Source organism: Pan troglodytes, chromosome 5 (genome assembly GCF_028858775.2).
Source record: "Pan troglodytes isolate AG18354 chromosome 5, NHGRI_mPanTro3-v2.0_pri, whole genome shotgun sequence".
Taxonomy (NCBI): Eukaryota; Metazoa; Chordata; class Mammalia; order Primates; family Hominidae; genus Pan; species Pan troglodytes.
The window spans coordinates 97,519,673-97,546,475 of NC_072403.2; the positions used below are offsets into that span (position 1 = coordinate 97,519,673).

Here is a 26,803-nt window from a genome sequence, read left to right on the forward strand (position 1 = left end):
GGATAGCTTTTAAGTTTTTCATCAAGTGTGATGTTAGCTATAGGTGTTTTTGTAGATATTCTTTATCAAGTTGAGGATGTTCCCCTCTCTTCCTAGTTTGCTGAGATCATAAGTGGGTGTTAGATTTTGTCAAATCCTTTTTCTGCATCTACTGCTATGATCATGATTTTTCTTCTTTAGCCTGCTGATGTGATGATGGACTACCTTAATTGACTTTTGAATGAATGCTGAACCAGCCTTGAATCCCTGGGATAAATCCCACTTAGTGTATAATTCTAACATCCCTGCCATATCTGACTCTGGTTCTGATACTTGCTCTTTCTCGTCAAACTGTTTTTTCTTGCCTTTAATATGTCTTGTAATTTTTTTCTTGATAACTGGACATGACGCACAAGTTAAGAGGAACTGCTGCAAACAGGCCTTTAGTAATGTGGTGATAAAATATGGAGGAAGAGGATGGGTTCTATAGTCCTAGGAGGGGGTCTCAATCTTTTAGCGAGCTTGTACCACTGAACTGTGAACTTCACACATGCTTCTCAGGCCCCCCTGACCCCCTTGCATAGGACAAGATGGCTAGAGTGTATTGGAGTTGGGTATTTCCCTTCTTCCATGTGGAAGGCCAGGGCTGGCTAGAGTTGGTTCTTTCCCTTCCATCAGGTCAGTCAGGCTCTGGTCACTTTCTACTGAGGGTAGGGCCTTGTCAAGAACAGAATGCCCTGACTGATGTATTTCAAAATGGTTCCCTTCTGGCCCCCTTGCCAGAAGCACATGGGGATTTTTCTCCAATATTCACTGTGCGATCTTGGTCAAGGCCCTGGAGGTAAAACTCACAAAAAAAGTGTGGATGGGCTGGGCACGGTGGCTCACGCCTGTAACCCCAGCACTTTTGAAGGCCGAGGCGGGTGGATCACCTGAGGTCAGGAGTTCGAGACCAGCCTGACCAACAAGGGGAAACCCCATCTCCACTAAAAATACAAAAATTAGCCAGGCGTGGTGGTGCAGGACTGTAGTCCCAGCTACTCGGGAGGCTGAGACAGTAGAACTGCTTGAACCCAGGAGGCGGAGGTTGCAGTGAGCAGAGATCGTGTCATTTCACTCCAGCCTTGGTGACACAGTGGAGCTCTGGCTCAAAAAAAAAAAAAAATGTAGATGGGTAACCCCATGACTTGGTTCCCCTGGAGTTTTTAATCTCTTAAAAAGAGATTTAAAAGGCTGTAGCAATTTGTCAGTTATAGTTCAGGTTTCCCTAGCTCAGCACTGGCTTCTCCAAGGGTTTTGAGTTCACGGGTTTCTGCTGCAGCTAGCTATGATTCTCTCCAACCTGGGGGGCAGTGGCTTGCCGTATGACCTCACTCTCTGGTGAATCTAAGAGTTGTTTAGTTTTTTTAGTTCATTCAGGTTTTTGCTTGCTACTAGGATGGACTGATGATGGCCAGGTTCTTATGTGCCAGACCAGAAACTGGAAGTCACCCTTTTCTCTTCTTACTCCATACTTTCTCCCTATGCTTTAGTATCTACTCACACATGGCTCCCATATCTCTACTAATCTATCCTATACCACCTTTTCTCCAACTTTTGAACCTCGGTGTCTAAGTGTTTAACAGACACTTCCTCCTGAGTAATTTATAGGCACTTCTCATTCAAAATGTTCTAAACTAAGAATCACCTGCTTTGATCCCTTGACATTTCTTCCTTGTTATTTCCCATCACAGTTAAGAGGTTACTACCACTCATTTCCTTAGTGGCCCAAACCTACCAACTTTACAGAAGAGGTGACCATCCTCCTCCTTTGTGATACCTCTGTAACTTGAAAATGCCTCTATTATCACATGTATGTTTTGTCTATATGCCTGTCTTCCTGCTAGACTGACCTACTCAAGTGCATTTTTTATATGCCTTGCATTTTGCATAGTGCCTGGAATATGGAAGGTGCTCAATAAATTTGGAATGAATGAATTCTGATCTTTTATCATACACACTAGTGAGCTATTCTTATGGTGTTGTGGACACAGGCCTTCAATTGTCCCACATGTCACTTTGACCAGTCTGACTATAAGTTATTTTTGAATGAATCTGGCTATTATGTGAGTAGAAACAGCCTTGCCTTAAAGTCCTAATATCTTAGTCTTAGTGCTAACATCTGAAAGAATTATTTAACTAGTGTGTTAATTTTAACTGATCTTTGCAACTATTTGTAAAATGAAAACTCACAGTAAAAATTAGCTTCAATAATTACTATACATTGTGACCTCAACGGACTGCTAATCTATATGAAATTAAGTTACTTCTTAAATATTACACCTGGAATGTAATTCATCATTTCTTCAAAAGTCTGTTTTGCTCCTTTTTGCTTATCTTGGAGAGAGCGAGGTTCAGTGTTTTCACAGAATATAGCATCTAAAAAAGAGTAAAAAGAAATATTTCTGGAATTTTCATCTATTTATACACAAAGGATTTCCTCATAGTAGAAATACTAATAAACCAAAGCAAAACAAGATTTCTTCCTCTTTAGATTCAATTAAAATCACAGAGTACACAAAATATGAAACAAACACATTAGAAAATACAAACCTCTGAGAAGTGTTATGAGTGAGACCAAACGGTGCTCCTGAAATAGCTGTTCTAGTTTACACTGAAGATAGTAATCAGTATACATTTCCAGGGTGTTTTTAAAGAGGATTCGAGTTCCCATTAAGAGATGATGAAGCCAGTCAGGAACCTGGAAAACTACCCGTCCTGAGAAAGGATCAAATGGGATACCTCATTGTTCCAGATGAATTGGTATTTTTGAAATTTGCCAATGTAGAAAACACAAATGACCATGGTCAATATTTTATTTGTAAACACTAGCAACTTTAATATGATCAAGGCCAATCGTATTGAATTATTATAAAAGGTATCTTCAATTAAAAAGACAGTTATGATGGGGCAATACTCAAGATCATTATTTGCATCACAGAAGAAGTAAGATGAATGAAAAACAAGTCTTAAACCACTTAGATCTTACCTACATACATCAGGTAATCATAGACTCCTTCTACAGTCATCACCTCCATAAAATAATTCTGATTTTGCTTTCTCTCTGTATTTTCAGCACGGTTTGCATTATTTTTAAACAGATCATTGAAAAGCTAAAATAAAAGTTGGAATAATAAAGAGATATATAGTTTATTACATCTGCTGACAATAATCAATAAGGATTAAGTGTCACACAGCAAAGGCATTTAAACTTTTTCCAATCAAAACAGAATATTAGATAGGTTAATATATGCTTCTAAAATTCCCCATTTATGCCCCGAATTGCAATAAAAAATACATGTTCCCCGAAAATATTACATAAAAACTAAAATATTCATTTTAGTTACAGTAGATAATTCATTATCCATTAAAGACCCCTTTGTTTTTACATACCACAAAAGCAAAGTAACATAAAAAGATGTACAAATATATTATTGATAGCTAACTTTAAAACTAACATGATTTAGGCCAGGCGCAGTGGCTCACGCCTGTAATCTCAGCACTTTGGAAGACGGAGGCAGGCAGATCACCTGAGCTCGCAAGTTTGAAATCGGCTTGTCCAACATGGTGAAACCCCATCTCTACTAAAAATACAAAAAAATTAGCCAGGTGTAGTGATGCGTGCCTGTAGTCCCAGCTACTTGGGAGACTGAGGCAGGAGAATAGTTTGAACCTGGGAGGCAGAGGTAACAGTGAGCCGAAATCGTGCCACTGCACTCCAGCCTGGGTGACAGAGCAAGACCATCAAAAAAAAAAAAAAAAAACACTAACATGATTTAAAGATTATAAATCACTATAAGTAGAGGTAAAAATCCAGCGTTAGGTGAAATTTATTTGGACAATATTCAAAGCTCACAAAGGCCTAATCAATGTTGGGGGGGGGAACTAAAACAAGATATTAAGAATTAATGGTTGCAGTGAGCCAGAGATTGCACCACTGCACTCCAGCCTGGGTGACAGAGTGAGACTCTGTGAAAAGGGAGAAAGAGGGGAGGGGAGAGGGAAGAGAAGTAAGGAGACTGTGGAGGAAAGTGTATTCGATTTTACCTGAAGATGAATTTTTTAAAAGCCTCCTAGAAAAGTATCCTGAGAACAAAGATCATATATTCTATTGGCTCTTATGTCAGATATTATTAACACAGACGCATAAACTTAAAACATTTTTCTTCAACCCAAAAAATAGGAAAAGGGCTCTCCCTTCTGATATACTATTCCCTCTACTCTTTTAAATTTTCAGTGTAATTTTTTTTTCACTAAAAAACAGTGATATTATATAGTAAGTCTGGAAAACAGGAGAAAAACAACTCAATTTTGTTTTCCCTCTGTATTTTCAGCACGATTTGCATTATTTTTAAGCAGAAATCTAAAATAAAAGTTGAAATAATAAAGAGATATACAGTTTATTACATCTGTTGACAGTAATCACTAAGGCTAAATAAAGTGACACAGAGCAAAGGGGCATTTAAACTTTTAAATTAAAACTCAACCACCTAATAGCGTTACTATTAAACTTTTGTATATTAACTTGTACTCTCTCTATACATAGCCACAAATCAATGAGGTTCAAAAAATATCACATCCTACTTTTTCATTTAGCACCATATCAAATATCTTTATGTTGCTTTATAGTTTTCATAAGCACAATTTCATCTGCTGCAAAACACTCCTTGAATAGATGTTCCTTAAAATAATCATTCCTACAATGTTAGAATTTCATGTTGTTTCCAATTTTTCACTTATGTAAACAATATTTTAATAAACACCTTTACATGTTATAAGCTCTTCTCTTATTTTTCTCCCTGACAAATTCCTAGCATTCCTAGCATGAGTTCAATAGGTTATATTTTGTAACCTTCATGACTCATGAAGTAATAAACCTGAAGAATTTTGTAATTGTTAAAGAAATTAAATTGGTTATAAAAAATCTTCCTACAAACAAAACTGGAGGCCTAGATGACTTTACCAACTCTATCAAATATTTATAAAAAGTCTACCAAAAATAAAAAATGCTAATAAAACTTTGATACCAAAACCTAACAAGGACAGAATGAGAAAGAAAAATTATAGGCTATATTCTATCCATAAACATGAATGTAAACTTCCTTAATCTTTTTTTTTTTTGGAGACAGAGTCTTGCTCTGTCCGCCAGGCTGAAGTGCAGTGGCGCGATCTCAGCTCACTGCAACCTCCACCTCCCAGGTTCAAGCGACTCTCCTGCCTCGGCCTCCCGAGTAGCTAGGATTACAGGCACCCACCACCACGCTTGACTAATTTTTGTATTTTCAGTAGAGGCAGGGTTTCACCAAGGTGGCCAGGCTGGTCTCAAACTCCTGACCTCAAGTGATCCATCCACCTTGGCCTCCCGAAGTGCTGGGATTACAGGTGTGAGCCACTGCACCTGGCAACTTCCTTAATCTTATAAAGGTTATCTATTAATACAAAAAGAGCTACACTACACTATTCGATGGTGAAATAATTAAACAATTTCCTTTCTATATAGCAGTCCTAGTCAGGAATAAAACAAAACTGCAATCATTTGCAACAATTGTGTCAATATAAAAGAATTACCAGATATTACTAAAACTAATGTTAAGTCTAGCAAGACGACTAAATAAAAATTTTCTATCTATATATACAAGTTATAAAATGAAAACATTAATAATATTAAAGATACTATTCAGAGTATTAACAAAAATAAAAGATAGAGGTCCTCTGAGCTTCCATAGCTCCCCATGCTGGGCACTACACCTTGGCACTAAACAGCTTCTTGAGGACAAGGAATGTATCCTTATATTCCCAGTCCTAGCACTCAATCGTAGGCATGTAATAAAATGTTTGTTTAATGAATGGATAAAATACTTTATAAGCCATGAAAGTTAGGTAATGCCATCCAATAAACATAAACACAGTATAGCAATTAATTTCTTATTATTGAAAGTTGGTGACATATAACCTAAGAAAACCACTTTTAAAAATCCCCAAATACAAAAGTGGCATCAGTCTGCAAATATAGTATCCAGAGAAACATTTACCACATTAAAGCAAAGAACCAAGTAATTACACACAATACACTCTGTATACCGTTCAACTGATTTCCACATAAAGGAAATGTATAGCTCAATCCATTTCATTAACAAAGTATTCATTCTCTCGACAATGAAAAAGTAATCTCAAGTAGGGCAACTTAAAACTTAATAGTTCTTTAATGCAATGTGCAGTACCTTCTTGTTGTTTTCTGAAGTAGGGCTGAGAATGGTCAGTTCTGGTCTACTTGGTTTAGGCTTTGGAGACTCACAAGAATTAATGAAATTCATGATAAAAGGTTCCAAATGCTGACCTTTCTGTGGTGATAGATTATTGTAAGAAAATAAAAAATAAAGGTAATTTTTAGTACATAATCCAGCAAAATTTATCAATATTTAAATATGTTTATGATTATCATGTTATAGAATACACATAAATCAGTTACTCACCTCTTTCATTAGTTTTCCAGGAACAGATTTTATAATTTTCCCTGCAATTAAAAGTAAAACATTATTTTAGGAAGGCATAAAACTCTTCATAATTGCTCACATGAATACTTAACCAGGTAATTTTAAATACGAAATAGCCAAGTTAAAACTGTAAAAAGTATTTATGATTGACCATTTCACACTCCATGGAAATTTTCAATAAATATGGTATTCTGAAATATTTATAGATACAATATTTGGGATTTACTTTTAAAAAATCCAGTGAGGTAAGTGGTGGGAGAAGGGATGGAACAAGCCAAGGGTTGATAACAACGTTGAGTAAGAAGTTTATTACATAATTTTGTCTACTTTTGTGAAAATTGCTATAAGAAATATTTTCAAAGGATTTTCAGTAACAGTGAATATATAATGGTATCTAAAGATATGCAAAGGCCAGTCAAAAAAAAGTTTTAAGAACTGCCTCAATATTTAAAACTATTTCAGTAGTTTATATTCTGAATTTTAGATTAAGAATTTCTATTCTAAATCCTATGTTTGCCAAAATTACTTCTTGATCTCCAGCTTCCCTTAATTTGAAACATCAAACATCTTGAGATTTTCTCCAGCATTTAGAAATGACTTAAAAATCAATCAAAATTGATAAATACAACTTAAACTGCTTTCTGAACAAATCAGAAAAAAGTAGATTTATGGCAATAGAAGGGGACATTAATAATAAAGAATAAAAATACTGTTTTGTGACAGGCAAACCACCCAACCTTCCCACTTGGCTATTTCTGGTATTTCTGGTTCTCATAACACCCCCTCCTTAGAATGTTCCCAAGTTCTTTAAATTATATGGTTTCATCCTATGCTTTTCTGTCTTCTGTGTGTTCTTACTGAGCCAAATTATTTGCTCAATCTGATTTCAAATAAAATTCAAATCTCTAATCCCTGCCTGTCTCCTGGACTCTCCTGCTTTATAAAACTTCAACTGGATTCTATAAACTCAGTAAGTTCAAAACTGCTCTTAATGTATCCCCTATTCCAACAAGTAACAGCATTCGTCCAGTTATTTAAATAGAAACTTGGATCATCCTTGATCATTTCTTCTTCAATCAAACCTAGTCAGTAACCAGGAATACCCAATCTCCTAAATGCCATATATAACCAAATATTTTGTCCTCACTTTTTTCCCCCAATAAAAAGATACACAAACACTAAATATTTTGACTCAAATAAATGTATTGATTTGGGTGGGGGTGTGGGTATAGACAGAAGCCAAATGTCTACTTGCATTATTTAACTCACTGATTTAGTTCCATATACATTACTTCAGATTACATCATATAAAATATATTTAGAGGCTAGTCAGGGTGGCTCCACGCCTGTAAGCCCAGCAATCTGGGAACCTAAGGTAGGAAGATCAATTGAGGAGTTCAAGACCAGCTTGGGCAACAAAGCGAGATCCCATCTCTACAGATATTTAAAAATTAGCCAGGTGTGCTGGTGTGCACCTGTAGTCTTAGCTACTTTGGGAGGCTGAGGCAGGAAGGATCACTTGAGCCCAGGATTTGAGGCTGCAGTGAACTATGATTGTGTCGGCTGGGCGCGGTGGCTCACGCCTGTAATCCCAGCACTTTGGGAGGCCGAGGCGGGCAGATCACGAGGTCAGGAGTTCGAGACCAGCCTGACCAACATGGTGAAACCCCGTCTCTTCTAAAAATACAAAAATTAGCTGGACGTGGTGGCGCACGCCTGTTATCCCAGCTACTCAGGAGGCCGAGGCAGGAGAATCGCTTGAACCCGGGAGATGGAGGTTGCAGTGAACTGAGATCGTGCCACTGAACTCCAGCTGGGTGACAGAGTGAGACTTGATTGTGCCACTGCACTCCAGCCTAGGCAATAGTGTGAGACTCTGTCTCTAAAAACCATAATGAATACAAATGAATAAAAAATAAAATATATTTAGAAATATTGCTTTTATACAGTAGTAGTAGTAGTAGTAGTAGTAGTAGTAGTAGTAGTAGTAGTAGTAGTAGTAGAGATGTAGTCTCACTCTGTCGCCCAGGCTGGAGTGCAGTGGCATGATCTCGGCTCCCTCCACTTGCCAGTTTCAAGCAATTCTCCTGCCTAGGCCACCCAAGTAGCTGGGATTATAGGTGCACGCCACCACGCCCAGCTAATTTTTGTATTTTTAGTAGAGACAAGGATTCACCATGTTGGCCAGGCTGGTCTTGAACTCCTGACCTCAAGTGATCCACCCACCTCGGCCTCCTAAAATGCTGGGATTACAGGTGTGAGCCACTGCACCTAGTCAATGCTATATTATTTTTTACCTTTTTTTTTTTTTTAGATGGAGTTTTGCTCTGTTGCCCAGGCTGGAGTGCAGTGGTGCGATCTCGGCTCACTGTAACCTCCACTTCCCAGGTTCAAGCAATTCTTCTGCCTCAGCCTCTTGAGTAGCTGGGACTACAGGCGCCCACCACCATGCCCAGCTAATTTTTGTGTTTTTAGTAGAGACAGGGTTTCACCATGTTGCTCACACTGGTCTTGAACTTCTAAGTTCAAGTGATCCATCTGCCTCAGCCTCCCAAAGTGCTGGGACTACAGGTGTGAGCCACCACGCCCAACCATTTTTTAACAATTTTATTCAAACTTTTCCAGCTTACACTAGTTTGGTCTGTTTTGATGTTTATGTAAAAAGAATCAGACTGTATATATTCTTTCATGTTTTGTTTCTTTCCATTCAACATTTTTAAAAGTTCATCCACATTGTTGCTAGTAGCCTCATGATATGGGTATTCAATGTTATGACTTTACCACAGTTTATCTGTCCATTCAATTGCTGATGAACATTTGTGCTGTTTCTAGTTTGGGCTATACAAAGAATTCTACTATGAACGTTCTTAAACATGGATAGATTCTCCAAAGTATATATCTGAGAGAGGAACTGCTGGGTCCTTCAGTTTTTATACCAAACAATTTTTCCAAGTAGTTTTTCAATTTCAATTACACTACTAACAGTGTGTAAGAGTTCCTGTTCCTTTACATCTGCACCAATACTTAGCACTTAGTATAATCAGACTTTTAAAAACTTTGGTGAATGCGATGTTTCCCAAACATGATTCTAATTTGAGTTTCCCTATTAATAAAATTAGGCACCTTTCCATGTATTTATTGACCATATATTGATTTCCTCTTTTGTGAAGTGTTTTTTCTTTTGTTTTTAGAGAAAGGGTCTCACTCTGTCACTCAGGATGGAGCACAGTGGTGTGCTCATAGCTCACTGTAACCTCGAACTTTCTGGGCTCAAGTGATCCTCCCGCCTCAGCTTCTGGAACAACCAGGATTACACATGCACACCACCATACCCAGCTACTTTTTTGTTGTTTTTTTTTTGTAGAGACAGAGTCTCACTTACGTTGCCCAGGCTGGTGAAATTATTTTTCTTCTGTCCATTTTTCTACTGTATTGTCTTCTAACTGAATTTGCAATATTTGCAAATATTTTCTCCCATTGTACAGGTTAAATAGTTGCAAAACATACAGGTAAAATATCCATAAATATTTCCTCCCATTCTACAGGTTGTCTCTTCACTCTGCTGCTTGTTTCCTTTGCTGTGTAGAAGCCTTTTATTAGGTTGGTGCAAAAGAGAGATTTTGGCTGTTTAAAAGAAAAAAAGGCAAAAGCCACAATTACTTTTGCACCAACCTAACAGTTTAATCTAGCCCCATTTGTCTATTTTTGTTTTGTTGCCTATGCTTTTGAAGTCTTAGCCATAAGATCTTTGCCTAGACTAAAGTCGAGAAGCATCCTCCCCTCATTTTCTTCTAGTAGTTTTATAATTTGGGGTCTTACATTTAAGTCTTTAATCCACTATGAGTTTGATTTTTTTATTATGTGATTGATAATGGTCTAGTTTCATTCTTCTGCATATGGATATCCAGTTTTCCCGGCACTATTTATTGAAACAGGTGTCCATTCCCCCATGTAGGTTCTTGACACCTCTGTCAAATTTAGTTGACTATAAACACATGGATTTATCTCTGCTATTTTCTAATACCCTTACAGGTTTCTATATAGGACTTTAGTCTACTTAAATGTGGCTACTTTGTAGGAGTTCAAATGTATACCCAATGTCCCAGTAGCATTTCTTGAAAAGCTGACTCCTTCCCCATTCTGCAGAGCCATGCTCACAAATCAAGTGTCCACAGACGTATAGATCAGTTTGGGGATCTCTGTTCTGTTCCATGGGTCTACTGAGTTAGTGTTATAAGTCAAGACATATGATAGAGCTCTCCAACCTTGTTCTTCTTCTAAAGTGTGTTACCTACTTGGTCCTATGCATGTTTATATAAATTATAGATTCAGCTTCAAGGTATACACACATACACAACCTGTTTGATTTGGATTGGGACTGTATTATAGCTAGAAATCAACTTGGGGATAAATTTACATCTTTACAATATTGCGGTTTCTAAACAATGAATACGATTTCTATTTTCTTGGGTCTTCTTTAATATCTCTCAATAAGTTTACAATTTTCTCTATAATGGTCATGCATACACATACTCTACTAGGTTTATTCCCAGATACTGATTCTAAGTACCTTTAGTATCATCCTTTAAACTGCTGCCAGAGTTGGATTTCTGAAACCTAAATCTGATTAGGTTTCATTGTTTAAAATCTATCAGTGTCTCTTTCCCCCCGCTTAGATGATCAAGTCCAAATTCCTTATCATGACACATTCGGCCGTAACTTATCTTTCTAGTCTCACTCTCTTGCATGTACTGTACCTTCAAGATACTCCAAACATTACCAGCTGATTCCCTCTTTCATGCCTCTTGTACATGCCAGTCCCTCCAACTGGAATAATCTCCTTATCTATCTCCTGCCGATTTCTATTAATCTTTCAAGATTAGACAAATGATACCTTCCTAAGAAAGGCTTCCCTGTTTCCCTAAGAAGAACCAGCCGTCCCTTTCTTTCAGCTGGATCTTCAAAGATGGGTAATATGGAAGGGCATTTAAAGTAGAAGAAAAGAGTATAAACAAAGGCATTGGAGCAAAAGAATATAGGGGATTCAATTTTGCTAAAGTATGAAAGGAAGTAGTAAGAAATAATACCGGTAAGTTATATTGGTATCAAAGCACACAGTGATTTTCAGAGGGTTCCATATTAAACAATAAAGATTTCCTAAGTTAACAAAGACAGAAAAACCAAAGGATTTTAGATACGGTCAAATGTGTACTTTAGGAAGATTAACGTGGCTATGTTACATAAGATAAACTGATAGAGAGCAGGAGGAGGATGGGAATCCAGGAGACTAGATAGGAAACTTAGTACAGTTCAAATAAGAGGCAATGAAAACTGAACTAAGGAAACAGTAAAGGGAACGAAGAGGAAGACATGAGTTAGACACCAAATAGGAAAAACGTACAGAATCTGGGAACTAAAAACATGCGTAAGGCAGGGCATGGTGACTCACACCTGTAATCCCAGCACTTTGGGAGGCTGAGGCAGATGGATCACTTGAACTTAGTTCAAGACCAGCGTGAGCAACACGGTGAAACCCCATCTCTACTAAAAATACAAAAATTATCTGGGTGTGGTGGTGCACACCTGTAGTTCTCAGGAAGCTGAGGTGGGAGGAACGCCTGAGCCCAGAAGGCAGAAGTTGCAGTGAGCTGAGATCACGCCACTGCACTCCAGCCTGGGTGACGGAGAGACTCCATCTCCAAAAAAAAAAGATGTGTAGTGAGAGCATGGGAGAGAAAATCTAAGAGGTAATGGTAAAATTTCAAGCATGACTGAAATGACTGTAGTATCATTAACAGAATTACACATTGGTTCTGAAAAGATGATAGATCAGATGGTGACGTCCAACTGGGTATTAGAAAGGTACAACTAAAGGTCAGACTACATTTAGGCAGGCAGATCACGAGGTCAAGAGGTCGAGACCATCCTAGCCAACATGGTGAAACCCGGCTCTACTAAAAACACAAAAACTAGCTGGGCTAGGTGGCATGTGCCTGTAGTCCCAGCTACTAGGGAGGCTGAGGCAGGAGAACTGCTTGAACCCGGGAGGCAGAGGTTGCAGTGAGCCAAGATGGCGCCACTGCACTCCAGCCTGGGCGACAGCGACAGAGCAAGACTCCATCTCAAAAAAGAAAGAAAGAAAGAAAAAAAAAAGGAACATTTATATATAGGTAAAGATTAAAATAATAGGTTCTGTGGAGACTGGCAAGAGGAAAACTGAGGACAGAGCTTAGAAAACACCTATATTTATGTGTATAGAGATAAAGGAGGATTGTGTAGGATGGAAATGTAGCGATAGGACTGAAACAGTTAAGAGAATAATATGCAATAATGAATGCCAAAGGCAAAGAATTTCTAAAGGAAAGAATGCTGCAGAGGAGGTCAAGAAGACTGAGGAGTGAGAAGATGTCTCTGTTAACAATGAGATCACTGGCCAGGCATGGTGCTCACTCACGCCTGTAATCTCAGCACTTTGGGAGGCCAAGGCAGATGGATTACCTGAGGTCAGGAGCTCAAGACCAGCCTGGCCAACGTGGTGAAACCCCATCTCTACTAAAACTACAAAAAAATTAGCTGGGTGTCATGGTGGGCACCTGTAATCCCAGCTACTTGGGAGGCTAAGGCAGGAGAATCGCTTGAACCTGGGAGGTGGAGGCTGCAGTGAGCCAAAATCACACCACTGCACTCCAGCCTGGGTGACAGAGCAAGATTCCATCACAGAAAAAAAAAAAAAAAATCCAGTCACTGATAACCAGCAGGTGGAACAGTAATTAAGGAACAGTTTTTAAAACAGAATGGAGGCATGCCAGGGGTTTATGGGATGATTCTTTGGAAAATTTCAGACTACCATTTATTTAATTGAATCCTTTGTTATATTTCTATTTTTTATACATGTACTTATAATGTATGTACTATATTAGTGGTTAGAGAAGATGATCTATCTGGATTTCTGCTGAACTTGTTGCTATTTAGACAACTATAATAAATAATTCATCCAAAAGTGATAGCTGAAATTAAGTGCTCAAGTATTACAACACAAAAACACTTTCTGAAACATGATCTTCAGGAAATACTAACTTCAATCTCTAATAGTAAAAATATAATAAGGTCTTCAGTATCCCAGCAGACTGTGCTTTGACTACAGATTCTATATCTGTCATAATAAAAATTAATATTTTAAAAAATAGACCAAATATAAGCTTTCTCACACATCTTAATTTCCTTTACAATAGTACTAGTAGAAATAAGGCAATCTACTAACTGCAAAATTGTTTTACTAATTATAAAGTTACTTTGAAATTAAAGATCAAGAAACTAAATTATTTTTCTGTTACTAATGAAAAATTCAAAACAAATTAACAATGATATTCAAAGCAGAAATATTTCCACAATCTCATGTGTACATTCCATGCGTTTTATAGCCAACAATTAAACTTTTAATAAAATTCATGTACAGAAGTACCATGAAATGAAATTTGCTCAGAATGACAGATTAATTCAAGTTAATTAAAAGCTAGTTTATACAAAGTTTACTTACCTAAATAACTACAAGTGACCCAAAAATTAGGTTTTAAGGAATATTTATAATGCTTTGTAATACAAAATGAGGAAGAGCATGATATAACTTAAAGATGTGGAAAAATGCAACTGTCTTAAACTAAGTTAAATGTTAACAGATCTAGTCTTTTTGAGATATTTAATGACAAATTTCAAATACCACAGCTATTCATATACTGTATGATGAAAACACTGATTCACATATGCTAAAAATACCATCTCTACTTTTCTTATATTTAAATTTAACAAAATAAATTTATAAATACATTGACTAATGTAATTTTCTGTGATGACAAATGGCTAGAAGTGACTGCTTAAATAATCAGAACTCAAAATGGACAGATTAAGGTCAGCATCTGACAATCTATCTCTAAATGCAGAAATAAGGGCCCTCGGAGTTTACCATAGGCTATACTATATATTTTTCTAAGTTAATCTGAAAATGCTGATTCTTTTCAGCTTATTATCTTATAATGATTCTTTAAATTGACTTACCAAGATTTACATCTGGTAGTATCTTATCAAGAAATTGTGTTTCCCCACCATTAGGGGAAAGAAAGTCTGCCAGAAGTTGACTATTACTCAGTTCTGGATGCTGCAGAAGTTTCTTGAATGAACAAAAAAAAGGGAAAACACAGTTTAGAAATCTAGAGGAGTAGTCAAAACTGTATTTTAATTTCTTTAAATTTTAAATCCCCAAAAGCTACTTTATATTTAAAATAATAACAAAGCAACTGCATTTTTAGAGGGAAGAATATAGGATAGTAGGTAAGACCTTGGCCTTTATAGTCAGATATGAATGGGTTCGAATTCTGGCTCTTCCACATGCTAGCTAAGTGACACTAGAAAAGTTCCTAAATTGCCCAAGAGTCAGTTTCCTAACTTATAAAATGAGAATAATGACACTACCTATAGTATTGTTATATAAAGCATTTAGCACAGTATCTGACACACAGGAAGTAAAACTAAACATTAGCTACTATTATTCCCAGTTTCTCAACTATAGAAAAAAATGATAGCATGATACAGCTGTCCTGATAAATTTTTAAAAGTCGGCATAAAGGGTTTTGCAGAAAACTAGATGGGGAAATGTGAAATAACTTGAAAAATCTGTTGTCCATTCTTTCTGCAACACTGTTTTCTAATAAGATAACATGGGCTGGGTGCAGTGGCTCATGCCTGTAATCCCAGCACTTTGGGAAGCTGATACAGTGGATCACCTGAGGTCAGGAGTTCGAGACCAGCCTAGCCAACATGGCAAAACCCCGTCTGTACTAAAAATACAAAAATTAGCCAGGAGTGGCAGTGGGTGCCTGTAATCCCAGCTACTTGGGAGGCCGAGGCTGGAGAATCGGTTGAACTCGGGAGGTGGAGGTTGCAGTGAGCTGAGATCGTGCCGTTGCACTCCGGCCTAGATGACAAGAGCAAAACTCTGTCTCAAAAAATAAAAAAAATTTTAAAAAGACTTTTAAAAGCCACAATTAACCCAGTCTTAATAGTTTCCTAACTATGAAAGTTACAACACTTTATAAGCCGAAATCTACGTTAAAAAAACCAGTACAGCTATCTCTAATTTAAATCCATATTACAAGAAAATATTTCTTCCAGAGTGAAGTACTCTAGTTTGTAGAAATAATTAGCTGGTTCAAATAATGAGTTAATAGTATCAACAAAAACATAGCTTTGTGTTTTATCCAAACATCCTTGCAGTAGTTAATTATTATTTCATATTTCAATTTTCACATCACCAAAAATTTATACAGAAGATACCTATATATATATATATTTTTCAACTTGGGGTTGAAAGCATTCAACAGTTCAGAGACAGGAAATAAAGTGTAAATACTCCTTTATACTGCTGAGTATTTTTAATTTAAAAGTCTTTCTTTTTGGCTAGGAAGCATCCAAATTTAACTGAATGAAAAATTTTTTAAAAATATAAAATTCCATGCCCAAATAAAGTATTTTTTTAACAAATTGAAAGTATCCTCCCTTGTAAGCACTTGATAAAGAAAGATGTTTATTAATCTTGGAGAGCCTGATGTCTCAAGTAACTTTTATGATGACTGTACCATGTATTTAAATAATATACCCATACATTTTAACATAATGTAACGTGCACACACTGAGAAAAATGGAATTCAACTCCACGCAGCAAATAGTAGAGTTGATCCCAGGAAATTGGAAAAATATCTATAAACCCAAAAGAAAAGGGACTGAGGAATAACATAGGAGAGAAGACTCCAAAGTTCAGAAAAAGCTAAACACAAAAATCAAACAGAAAACAGAACAAACAGTAACAAATATTCTAAGAATACTATCCAGTATTCTTCAAATGCATCTAATCTTTTACACCAAGTTCCTTTTTTTAATGTCCTATACAAAGTTGTAACTAGCCTAAAACTAAGTAAAGATTTTTCTTCCCCTAAGAAAATATCTTGCATTTCATTCAATTTGGAGGGGGGGTAAGTAATATACTTTTGACAAAAATTCATTCTAAAATTCACAAGGAAAAATATTTTCTAAATTAAAATCTACATGGACAGGTATTTATAAACCAAAGAACATATACACAAGAGAAAAAGAGACAAATTAGAGAATGCTATGATTAGCAACATTTGGAATTAATACAGTTGATGTTATACCTGTAGATATTCTTGGAACTCTTCCCTCTTTGACTTTAAGAATTCATAATTTTTGGGGCCAATGATCCTCTTAGAAGGAAGCTGGGCATCAGGAAATGCACCTGAAATTAGTATATATTATAGTTATTACTGTGTTCTGCTACTATTTTTAAAACCTTAAATTAGGTTTTAAAATTTACTATGGCACATTCAGATTAGCAATACTGCCTTGTACAGATGTGACATTACTCTTTGAAAATCTTCACAAAACCAGAGAGCTTCAAGTCAGAAGTCCAGACCAAAGAACTTGAGTCTACTGATAAACAAAATATTACTCTTGTAACAATCACTGTTTGACACAGATTTTTTGGCTTTCTATCCTAGTAAAACAGCTTCAAAAAATTATTATGAGATTTTTTTGAAATTGGTGAGATTCTATTAGACAAAACCTTACTAAAGAAATAACTAATTTCTCACAGGGAAAAAAGATAGCATTTTGTCAATGCTATATAAATGGCTTAAAATCACAATGTAGGCTGGGTGCAGTGGTTCACACCTGTAAGCCCAGCACTTTGAGAGGCCACAGCGAGCAGATCACTTGAGGTCAGAAGTTCAAGACTAACGTGATATAAAACCCCATCTCTACTAAAAATACAAAAAAATTAGCCAGGTGTGGTGGTAAATGCCTGTAATCCCAGCTACTTAGGAGGCTGAGGCAGGAGAATCGCTGGAACCTGAGAGGTGGAGGTTGCTGGGAGTTGAGAGCGCACCACTGCACTATAGCCTGGGTGACAGAGTGAGACTCACCTCAGAAAAAAAAAAAAAAAGGCCACCAACATGATGAAACCCTGTCTCTACTAAAAATACAAAATTAGCTGGGTGTGGTGGCACATGCCTATAATCCCAGCTACTCGGGAGTCTGAGGCAGGATAATCACTTGAACCCAGGAGGCAGAGGTTGCCAAGATCTCTGTGGTGAGCCAAGATCGTGCCACTGCACTCCAGCCTGAGCAACAAGAGGGAAACAAGGAAACGAAGGAAGGAAGGAAATAAGGAAATGAAGGAAGGAAACAAGGAAATGAAGGAAGAAAGGAAGGAAACAAGGAAACGAAGGAAGAAAGAAAGGAAGGAAACAAGGAAATGAAGGAAGGAAACAAGGGAAGGAAGGAAGGAAGGAAGCAAGCATGAATGTGCTTTCTCAGATAGGGCTGGCTTTAGAAATTTTAGCATCAAAAAAGAAAAGTATGGAGATAAATTGTCTTCTCTCAGCCTTAAACAAAAAAAGTAGTTTTCAGAGAAAGAACGAGGATGGTACTGCACCAGATTGGTAGAGAGAAAGATAAAACCATTTGAACACAAGTACAAACTCAAAATCTATGCAAAAATATGGAGTGGGACCTTATATTCTTTATCTTCCTATAATAATCATCCTTATCACAGGCTTTGCTCTTACAGCAGGGACAGGAACGTTCCTTACCCTTCTCAATAAAAACCAACCTGAATTTGGATCAGGGGACACTCTACAGAGCTTTTCTAAAATAAAAAGATTTAGAACACACAAATAAAATTCACCAAGCTAAATACAAAAAAAAATAGCTGGAAATTCTTTATAACTATATCCTTGATATTAACCAAAATAAATACATTGATGAGACAGGAAGAATGAAAAAGAGTAAATAGAGAACGCTTTCTAAAATATAGTTTTAAAATAGCTATTTTTAAATTTTGATTTTATTTAAAAAAAGCATAAATGTACATTGCAAGAACTTTAAATATACAGATAAATAAAAATAAGAAGATAAACAGTACATTTCCATTATCAATGAAAGTATACACAAGCATCAATGTTGTATTTCTTGTATTTCAATTACTTAAAATAAAAAAATTAATCTGGTGTCATAGTTTTAAAGAATGCTAATGCTGAAATGTAATGTTTTATCCAAAAAGAATAACATACCATGAAATTCTGTTAGTTTTGATTCAAGTACATAGAATTCAAGATATCTTCTATAGACAGACCAATGTTCAGGCTCGTGTCCAACTGTAAATTGAGTACACACACACTGAGTAACAAATAATTTCAAAACCTAAAAGAATGCCATATTTAAAACATTAAGAATACAAAGCTGGCTAGACACGGTGGCTCACGCCTATAATCCCAGCACTTTGGGAGGCCAAGGTGGGTGGATCATTTGAGGTCAGGAGTTCGAGGCCAGTCTTGCCAACATGGTGAAATCCCGCTTCTACTAAAAATACAAAAATTAGCCAGCTGTGGTGGCAGGCATCTGTAGTCCCAGCTACTCAGGAGGCTGAGGCAGGAGAATCGCTTGAACCCAAGAGGCAGAGGTTGCAGCAAGCCAAGATTGCGCCACTGCACTCCAGCCTGGGCAACAGAGGGAGACTCTGTCTCAAAAAAAAAAAAAAAAGAAAAAGAAAAAAGAATACAAAGCTGGACATTATTCCACAGTTGTAATTTGTTATTTTTGGCATAACATTATTAACACATTTTATCCCATATTTTAGTTACCTAGAAGTGACTGATAAATTTCATCTATTTATGAAGTTATCTCAAATATACTTTTTCTATAACAGAATCAGAGCTGACAGAAACTTTAAAATATCATGCAATTATGATTATTTTTAAAATATCACCAAAATGATGTATTTCATAAGTTTTTTTTATTGATTTGGGGTTTCTCAAATATTTACCATATTGTCCTAATTTAATATAGTATAGAGCAGTACTATCCAATAGAACTTTCTGCAGTTACGAAGATGCTCCATGGATCTGCATTAATATAGTAGCTACTAGCCACATGTTGCCACTGAGTACTTGAGAGGTAGCTAATGCAACTAAAGAACTGAAATTTTAATACAATTTAATTTGATTTTAATTACCACATGCAGCTAGTGGCTACTAAATTGGGCAGCACATAGTAATGGTTTAAAGAGAAGTCTGGAATCAGACTGCCTGTTCTAATCCCAGTTAACCCCGCCCCCATTTACCATGTGGCCTTGAACAAATAACACCACTGTATCTTACAGTGCTTAGATGTAGAATAACAATAATTGTGTCTATCACATAAAATAATCCACATAAAGCACTTCTGTACAGTGCATAGCACAGAGTAAATACCTCATAAATGTTAACTGTTATTGTTAACATCTAACATCAGTCTACCATAGATTTGAGAATGCAGTAGATCGAGTGAACCAATACCACAATCATCCAAAACAACACTTCTTTCTATTTAGAAAAAACCAACCTGATCACAACATATAAAGCAAATCGTAGTTTTCTTCAACACTGGTCTTAAAAGATCCATAGTATATTTAGGCTAGGTTTTTAATGCTGAAATTGTTATTTTGTTACCCGTATAAAATCAATATACTAAATGATATACTTTTTTCTCCCTCATAATCATGGTTTCTAAGAGCACATTACATTGACAGTAGAAGTCTGCAGCACTGTTGACAAAAATTATCTTTAAAATACAAGCTTTTGGCCCAGCACAGTGACTCACACCTGTAATCCTAGTACTCTAGGAGGCCAAGGCAGGAAGACCGCTTTGAGCCCAGGAGTTTGAGACCAGCCTCAGCAACATAGTGAGACCCTTTCTCTACAAAAAAATTTTAAAATTAGCTGGGCGTGGTGACATGCACCTATAGTCCCAGCTACTCAGGAGGCTGAAGTGGGAGGATCACTTGAACCCGGGAAGTTGAGGCTGTAGTGAGCCACAGTCATGCCACTGCACACCAGCTTGGGCAACAAAGCAAGACCCTCTCTCAAAAAGAAAAAAAAATTAAATTAAAAAATAAAATAGAAGTTTTAAGATTTTTTGGTTTTTATTTTTGAATTACTGAGCCATGAACTATTATAATTTATGTTAAATGATTAACCTTTTAAGATAAAGCATAAAAATTAAAAATAGTTGTCCTAAAGCAAAAACAAAAGTATATTCCAAACAAAACTAAGTTTGAAATGGAAATCTGACTCTATTATTGACAATGGTTTAGCTGTCCACCTGTCAGAATGCTGAAAGAACAGCAACTACTAAGACTGAACAGCAACTCCAGCAAAATCAGGCAGTATGGTCTAAGACCTGGACAGAATAAGATGCTGCCTGATATTTAGTTATGACAGGAAAAATTATAACTAGCTACTCTGGGCATTCTTCCCTCCCAATTCCTATGTCTCATGTTCTTGAAACAGGATCAACTTCTGAGGAAAATCAGAAAACCTAATACTTTTTGAAAAATAAGTAAGAATAATTAGCACTGATCTTCACACTACTACTTAGTTATCCTCTCAAAACCACTTTCTAACATTGCCACTTTTTTTCCTTCTTTCCTCATAACTCCCTCTTCCTGAGCTCAACTTTATTTTCTGTTCATTATTCTCTAAATGTGGTGCTTTTCGTTACACTCACTGCCCCACTTCTTGGAAAAAGTGCAAAGTGGTGACTATTTTATTTTTTAATTCGATTTCTTTTTATCAAGTTACAAGTAGGACTTTAAAGTGGTGACTGTTTATCCTGCTACAGATACTGTTAACCCTGGTCTCTATTACAGTCTATACCTGACATAACCGAAAGAAAAAATATGTCAAAACATGAAGAAGCTTGTAAAGTTTTAACCATATTTTCATCAGTTCTTTTTTTTTTGGAGACAGGGTTTCACTCTTTCTCCCAGGCTGGAGTGCAGTCACACGATCTCGACTCACTGCAACCTCCGCCTCCCAGGTTGAAGCGATCTTCATGCCTCAGCCTCCAGAGTAGCCGGGACTACAGGCACGCACCAAGACGTGTGGCTAATTTTTGTATTTTTAGTAGATATAGGGTTTCGCCATGTGGGCCAGGCGGGTCTCAAACTCCTGACCTCAGGTAATCCACCTGCCTTGGCCTCCCAAAGTACTGCGATTACAGGCGTGAGCCACCATGCCTGGCCATATTTTCATCAATTCTAATTAGCCCACAAAATGGGTGAGAGAAAACGCTGTCTTAATTAAACTAGAATAATACCTGATACAGTGCTATATGGATTAATGACAATTAAGTAAGTGCAATGGCTAATGATGGCAACAAAACCATTAAAAGAACATTACATTGAATGCCTGATGGACTGTCAGGTGTCTAGCAGGCATCACTCAATAAGTGTTGATTGAATTAGTTAATTAGTTACTGCTATGAAGATAACCTAGGACATCCTAAGCTTTCTTTCAATTTTCTGTTCTGGACACTTCTCTTTTGGATATGCAGCCATATTTGTTAGTTAGAAGTGGCAAAATGTTTATCATACCTGATAACAACAGACTCATTCATGGGCATCTTTTAAGAAAAGTGCTCAGAAAGCTTCCTACCTGCTCTCCTATCATTTCTTTCAACATCAATACAAAATACAGGAATTCTTTCTTTTTTCTCTTTCCTTTCAGAGGAGGGATCCTCAAAAAAGTCTACATATGGAATGCTAATTTTCCATGCAGCAAGGTTTCGGGGAGTATTAGGTGTGCTCACAGCCTCCACTGGAGAATCATCTTCCATTACAACAATACCTTCTTCAATCTGGAAAAAAATTACCAGGATGAATTTAATATTCCCAATACCTTTAGAACTACAGCATATGAGATACAAGTATAAAGTAATATGCCCATATCAATTGATAATTTTTAAGACCCTGAAAGCTAGGTGATATTAAATTTTCTACTGAAAAAGTAAAGGTAAAAAGTTAAAAACTAACAAGTTACTAGCATCAACTCCAAGTTTTCTTACATCATCTGTATATGAAAATATAATAGGCCGGGGACAGCGCCTATAATCCCAACACTTTCAGAGGCTGAGGTGGGAGGATTGCTTGGGCTCAGGAGTTTGAGACTAGCCTGGGAAACACAGAGCAAGTAGGCACTGCTGCCAAATGATCACAACAAGGGTTCTGAAAGATAATGTCAGGCTGGGCGCATTGGCTTTCACCTGTAATCCCAGCACTTTGGGAGGCCAAGGTGGGTGGATCACCTGAGGTCAGGAGTTCAAGATAATGTCTCCTAAGTCTCCAATAAGACATCCTAAATGTCCATCTTAGGATCACAAACCAATTTAGGATCACTCAGCAGTGAAACTGGAAACTTCTCTTTTCCCTCAACTTCCTAAACAAGACAAAGAGGATTCCCCAAGGTCCCATGGCTTAGAACTAGCACAGTGTCTTCTAAATCCTAAATGGCATCATCTTAGTCTGCGTTAGCACCTTACTGCCCTGAGTTTTCCCTTGATAGTATTAAACATTAGTTTGCCTGCTTCTCCAACTTTGTGTTACTACTATCTTTAATCCCAATCAAGAATTTCCTTCTTCCTTGGGTCACTATAAAACAAAGCAAACTCTCTCAGCTTTTTAAAGATAGCCTCCTATTCCTAAAGCTAAAGTACAACTTGTGTATCAAGCAATTGGGAAGGCAAAAAATAAAAAATACATCTTCTTCCACAAAAAATTATGTTTTAAAAGTTCATAATAACACGGTTAAATACTTTTGTTATGATATCGAATAGAAAAAAGATAGCAAACTATATATAAAATGTAGTCTACAGGGGTGAAAAGGGAAAGTTTTTTTTTTTTTTTTTTTAAAGAAAATCACCAAACTATTAATAGAAGCGGTTTCTGGGTGGTAGATATGCACGTACGTGGCATTTAAATTTTTTCCACTGTTCTATATTATTAAAAAACTGAGAATACGCTTAAAATTAGAAAACATAAACATTATTTTGAAAAAGACTTTCTCTGATCTACTTTCTTCTATCCATACTTTTTTTTGTTTTTTTTTTTGAGACAGGCTTTTATTCTGTTACCCAGGCTGTAGTACAGTGACACAAACATGGCTCACTGCAGCCTTGACCTCCTGAGCTCAAGTGATCCTCCCAAGTAGCTACGACTACAGTTGGGCACCATCACACCCAGCTAATTTTTTAATTTTTGTAAAGACAGGGTCTCACCATGTTGCCCAGGCTGGTCTTGAACTCCTTGGCTCAAGCAATCCTCCTGCCTCAGTTTCCCAAAGTACTGAGATTACAAATATGAGCCACCACACCCAGCATAAAAATACTACCCACACCAAGGCTGGGTGCAGTGGTTCACGCCTGTAGTCTCAACACTTTGGGACTACAGGTGGGTGGATCACGAGGTCAGGAGTTCAAGACCAGCCTGGCCAACATGGTGAAACCCCATCCTTACCAAAAAAAACACAAAAATTAGCTGGGCATGGTGGCGGGCGCCTGCAATCCCAGCTACTCAGGAGGCTGAGGCAGGAGCCCAGGAGGCGGAGGTTGCAGTGAGCTGAGATCGTGCCATTGCACTCCAGCCTGGGTGACAGAGCAAGACTCCGTCTCAAAAAAAAAAAAAAAAAAAACCAAAAAAAAAATTACTACCCACACTTACAGGGAAAAAATAAAGGCATTAAAAAACGGCTTTATTTGAATTAATAAAAAAAGGTTTAAATAAGATTTTATTCCATTTAAATTATTATGAAGAATCAGTGACCCTTACATGAAGGCAATGGGACAAAGGTCAAAAGGAAGGGGTAAAGAAAAGGGTTTACTCCTGTCACCCCACCTTTCCTCCTTCTTGGTCATCATCAATCCAATCAGTACCAAACACCCCTTTTATACCCACGTTAGTGAATTTCTTAAAGCCGAGGTCTACGTCTTAATCATCTTTTCATCCCCAGTGCCCAGGGTCATTAAAAGGCAAAATGAGAATCCAAGATCTCTATTCAATAAAAATAAAAAGTACAAATGAGACAATACTTGCCTTTATGGGACTATGTGATAGGAAAGACAATCATAACACGTAACTTGAAATACATTATGGTATAAGCTTTAACATACGATATAACACGGACACAAAAGGAGGAAATGTTCAGTTCAACTTGGGGATTTGGGTAAAGGTTTATGGGGAACAGTTGCATTTTGAAGGATGCCTATGAATTTTCTAGGTCAATACACAAATGAAGGGCATTTCAAGCAGGACAAAGATACAGAGAAATAAAATAGGATGGTAAGTAAAATGTTTATATAAGTCAACTGGAAATCTTGTTAAAATGCAAATTGATTCAGTAAGTCTAGGATAGTGCCTGAGATTCTGTATTTATACAAGCTTCCAGGTAATGCCAATGCTGCTTGTCAACAGACTGTAGTTTAAGTAAGCAAGGAGTTAGAGCATCTATTAGCAACTCTGTATACCTGGAGCACATGGTGGGAAAAAGGTAACATCAGAATTTGAAGCTTAACCAAAAGACGGTAAACTGCTTGACTATTAGAAGTATCTCAGCTTAACAGGAACTATTCTGCCTTAATAAGCAATAACACAGTTCTCAGGAATTTTAAAAATTAGATTCACGTCATGAAACTATCACAACTAATGAAAGAATGAGAAATACAAAGGAAGTCTGAAGTAAGAAGATAAAGGTAAAGTATTAAACAGAATACAGATTCTCCAAAAAAAGGAAAATAATGAGTATATCTAATTTTTATGTTATAGTAAGTCTGAAGTTATAAATAAATCAAATTGATACATTTTACTTACAAAATCATCTTCACCTTCAGCTACACCATAATTAGGCAACATAGCTCCCTCCATTGTGGTACTTTTGAATACTCCTTTAATTTTGCTACCTATTCTGCTGATTCCAAATGATTCTCCCCTTTTCTGTGTGTTCCTGAATATTAAACAAAAATGTATCAAGTACATAGCAAATTATCGCAACAGTCTAGTTTATTGAAAACCATTATTAAAAAAAAGAAAAACAGTTTTGAAAATGATAAACTAAAGGTATAGCTAACATAACTTTTGGAGTTTTCATACACAGATTAAGTATCAACATCTCAGAAGTCAAAAATGACACAGTCTTTAAAGTTTAAATTTGGTGGATGAATAAATGGGACAATATTTATTTATAAACACTCAAAATTTACCTAGTATTAACTTCAAAATATTAACAGGATTAGAATTTTTAAAAGATGAGAGCCCCCTAGTGGAATATAGTTCTTATTACAATATTTCAAAATAGGTTAAAAAATGCTTAAGATCTGTTCAAAACCAAAAACATCCCTTTAGAGTAACTGGACTAAAATTATGCGACAGAAAAAAAAAACATTAAACCATTACTTTCTCAGTACTTCATTTTCAGATGGAACTTTAAGAAAAAGAATAGTGCCAAAGGGAAAGGTTAGCAATGAGCACAGGGATAAAAGCAAATGTAGCCCAAGGAAGCAGTCTGCTCTGCCATAAATATTAAATGTTGGTTTTGCCATTTTTTTAAGCTGAATTTCTGAAAGCAGAAATAGCTGAAAAGCAACAAGACAAATAAGCCAAAAGTAGCAAAAATGTCCGTTAGCCTGCTACCCAATGTTTCAGCAATTAAAACCGTAACTGTTATCCAATTTAAAAGTCATGCTCAAGGCCAGGCACAGTGGCTCACACTTGTAATCTCAGCACTTTGGAAGGCCAAGGCAGGCAGATGACCTGAGGTCAAGAGTTCGAGACCAGCCTGGCCAACATGGCGAAACTGCGTCTGTACTAAAAATACAAAAATTAGCCGGGCGAGGTGGCAGACACCTGTAATCCCAGCTACTAGGAAGGCTGACACAGAAGAATCACTTGGACCCGCAAGATCGCGCCACTGCACTCCAGCCTGGGCAACAGAGTGAGGCTCCATCAAGAAAATATATATAAAATAAAATAAAGTCACGTTCACTATGTAATACTGCTCTTACAACAGATATCCAAATAAAAATGACTACTTTAAAACCTGAGAAAGTTTGTTTTGAATGCTCAAGTGTATAGCTATTACTCCTATGAGAAAAATTAAGTTATCTACTGAAATAATACAATTACAGAAAGAAAATTAATCAAGTTTCAAATACACCAATATGTAGTAATGTGTATTTTACACACATCCAAGAATTAAATCAAACTTCTGGAAAAACACTAATAATAAGTAGTAAGCAGTAAAAGGGGTACTTAAACTAGATTATTTTATCTAAACAAACATACAATTAGGGTTTTTTTTAATCCAGAATTGTAGACACAATTGTCCTTGATTTAAAAAACATTTCCCAAGACATAAAAA

General features: G+C 36.6%; 1 protein-coding gene across 38 annotated transcripts in view; it reads right to left on the bottom strand.

The window, feature by feature from the left end:
- SNX14 (sorting nexin 14) overlaps window positions 1-26,803 on the bottom strand; it is a 92,692-nt gene that overhangs the window by 5,639 nt on the left and 60,250 nt on the right. For 29 of the 38 annotated variants that reach the window (XR_010158095.1, XR_010158099.1, XR_010158096.1 and 26 more), the window contains 10 exons: window positions 25,258-25,390; window positions 22,052-22,253; window positions 18,650-18,733; window positions 16,715-16,815; window positions 14,565-14,676; window positions 6,492-6,532; window positions 6,240-6,359; window positions 3,008-3,131; window positions 2,572-2,736; window positions 2,302-2,397 (listed from right to left, as the gene is read on the bottom strand). Coding sequence is in view for 30 of the 38 variants with exons in the window: in XM_054686131.2 (XP_054542106.1) it covers window positions 2,302-2,397; window positions 2,572-2,736; window positions 3,008-3,131; window positions 6,240-6,359; window positions 6,492-6,532; window positions 14,565-14,676; window positions 16,715-16,815; window positions 18,650-18,733; window positions 22,052-22,253; window positions 25,258-25,390 (1,178 nt within the window). In the remaining 8 variants the exon portion in view is untranslated. The remainder of the gene's footprint in view (window positions 1-2,301; window positions 2,398-2,571; window positions 2,737-3,007; window positions 3,132-6,239; window positions 6,360-6,491; window positions 6,533-14,564; window positions 14,677-16,714; window positions 16,816-18,649; window positions 18,734-22,051; window positions 22,254-25,257; window positions 25,391-26,803) is intronic. The other 9 variants (XR_010158101.1, XM_063813257.1, XM_063813252.1 and 6 more) reach the window with 2 other exon arrangements.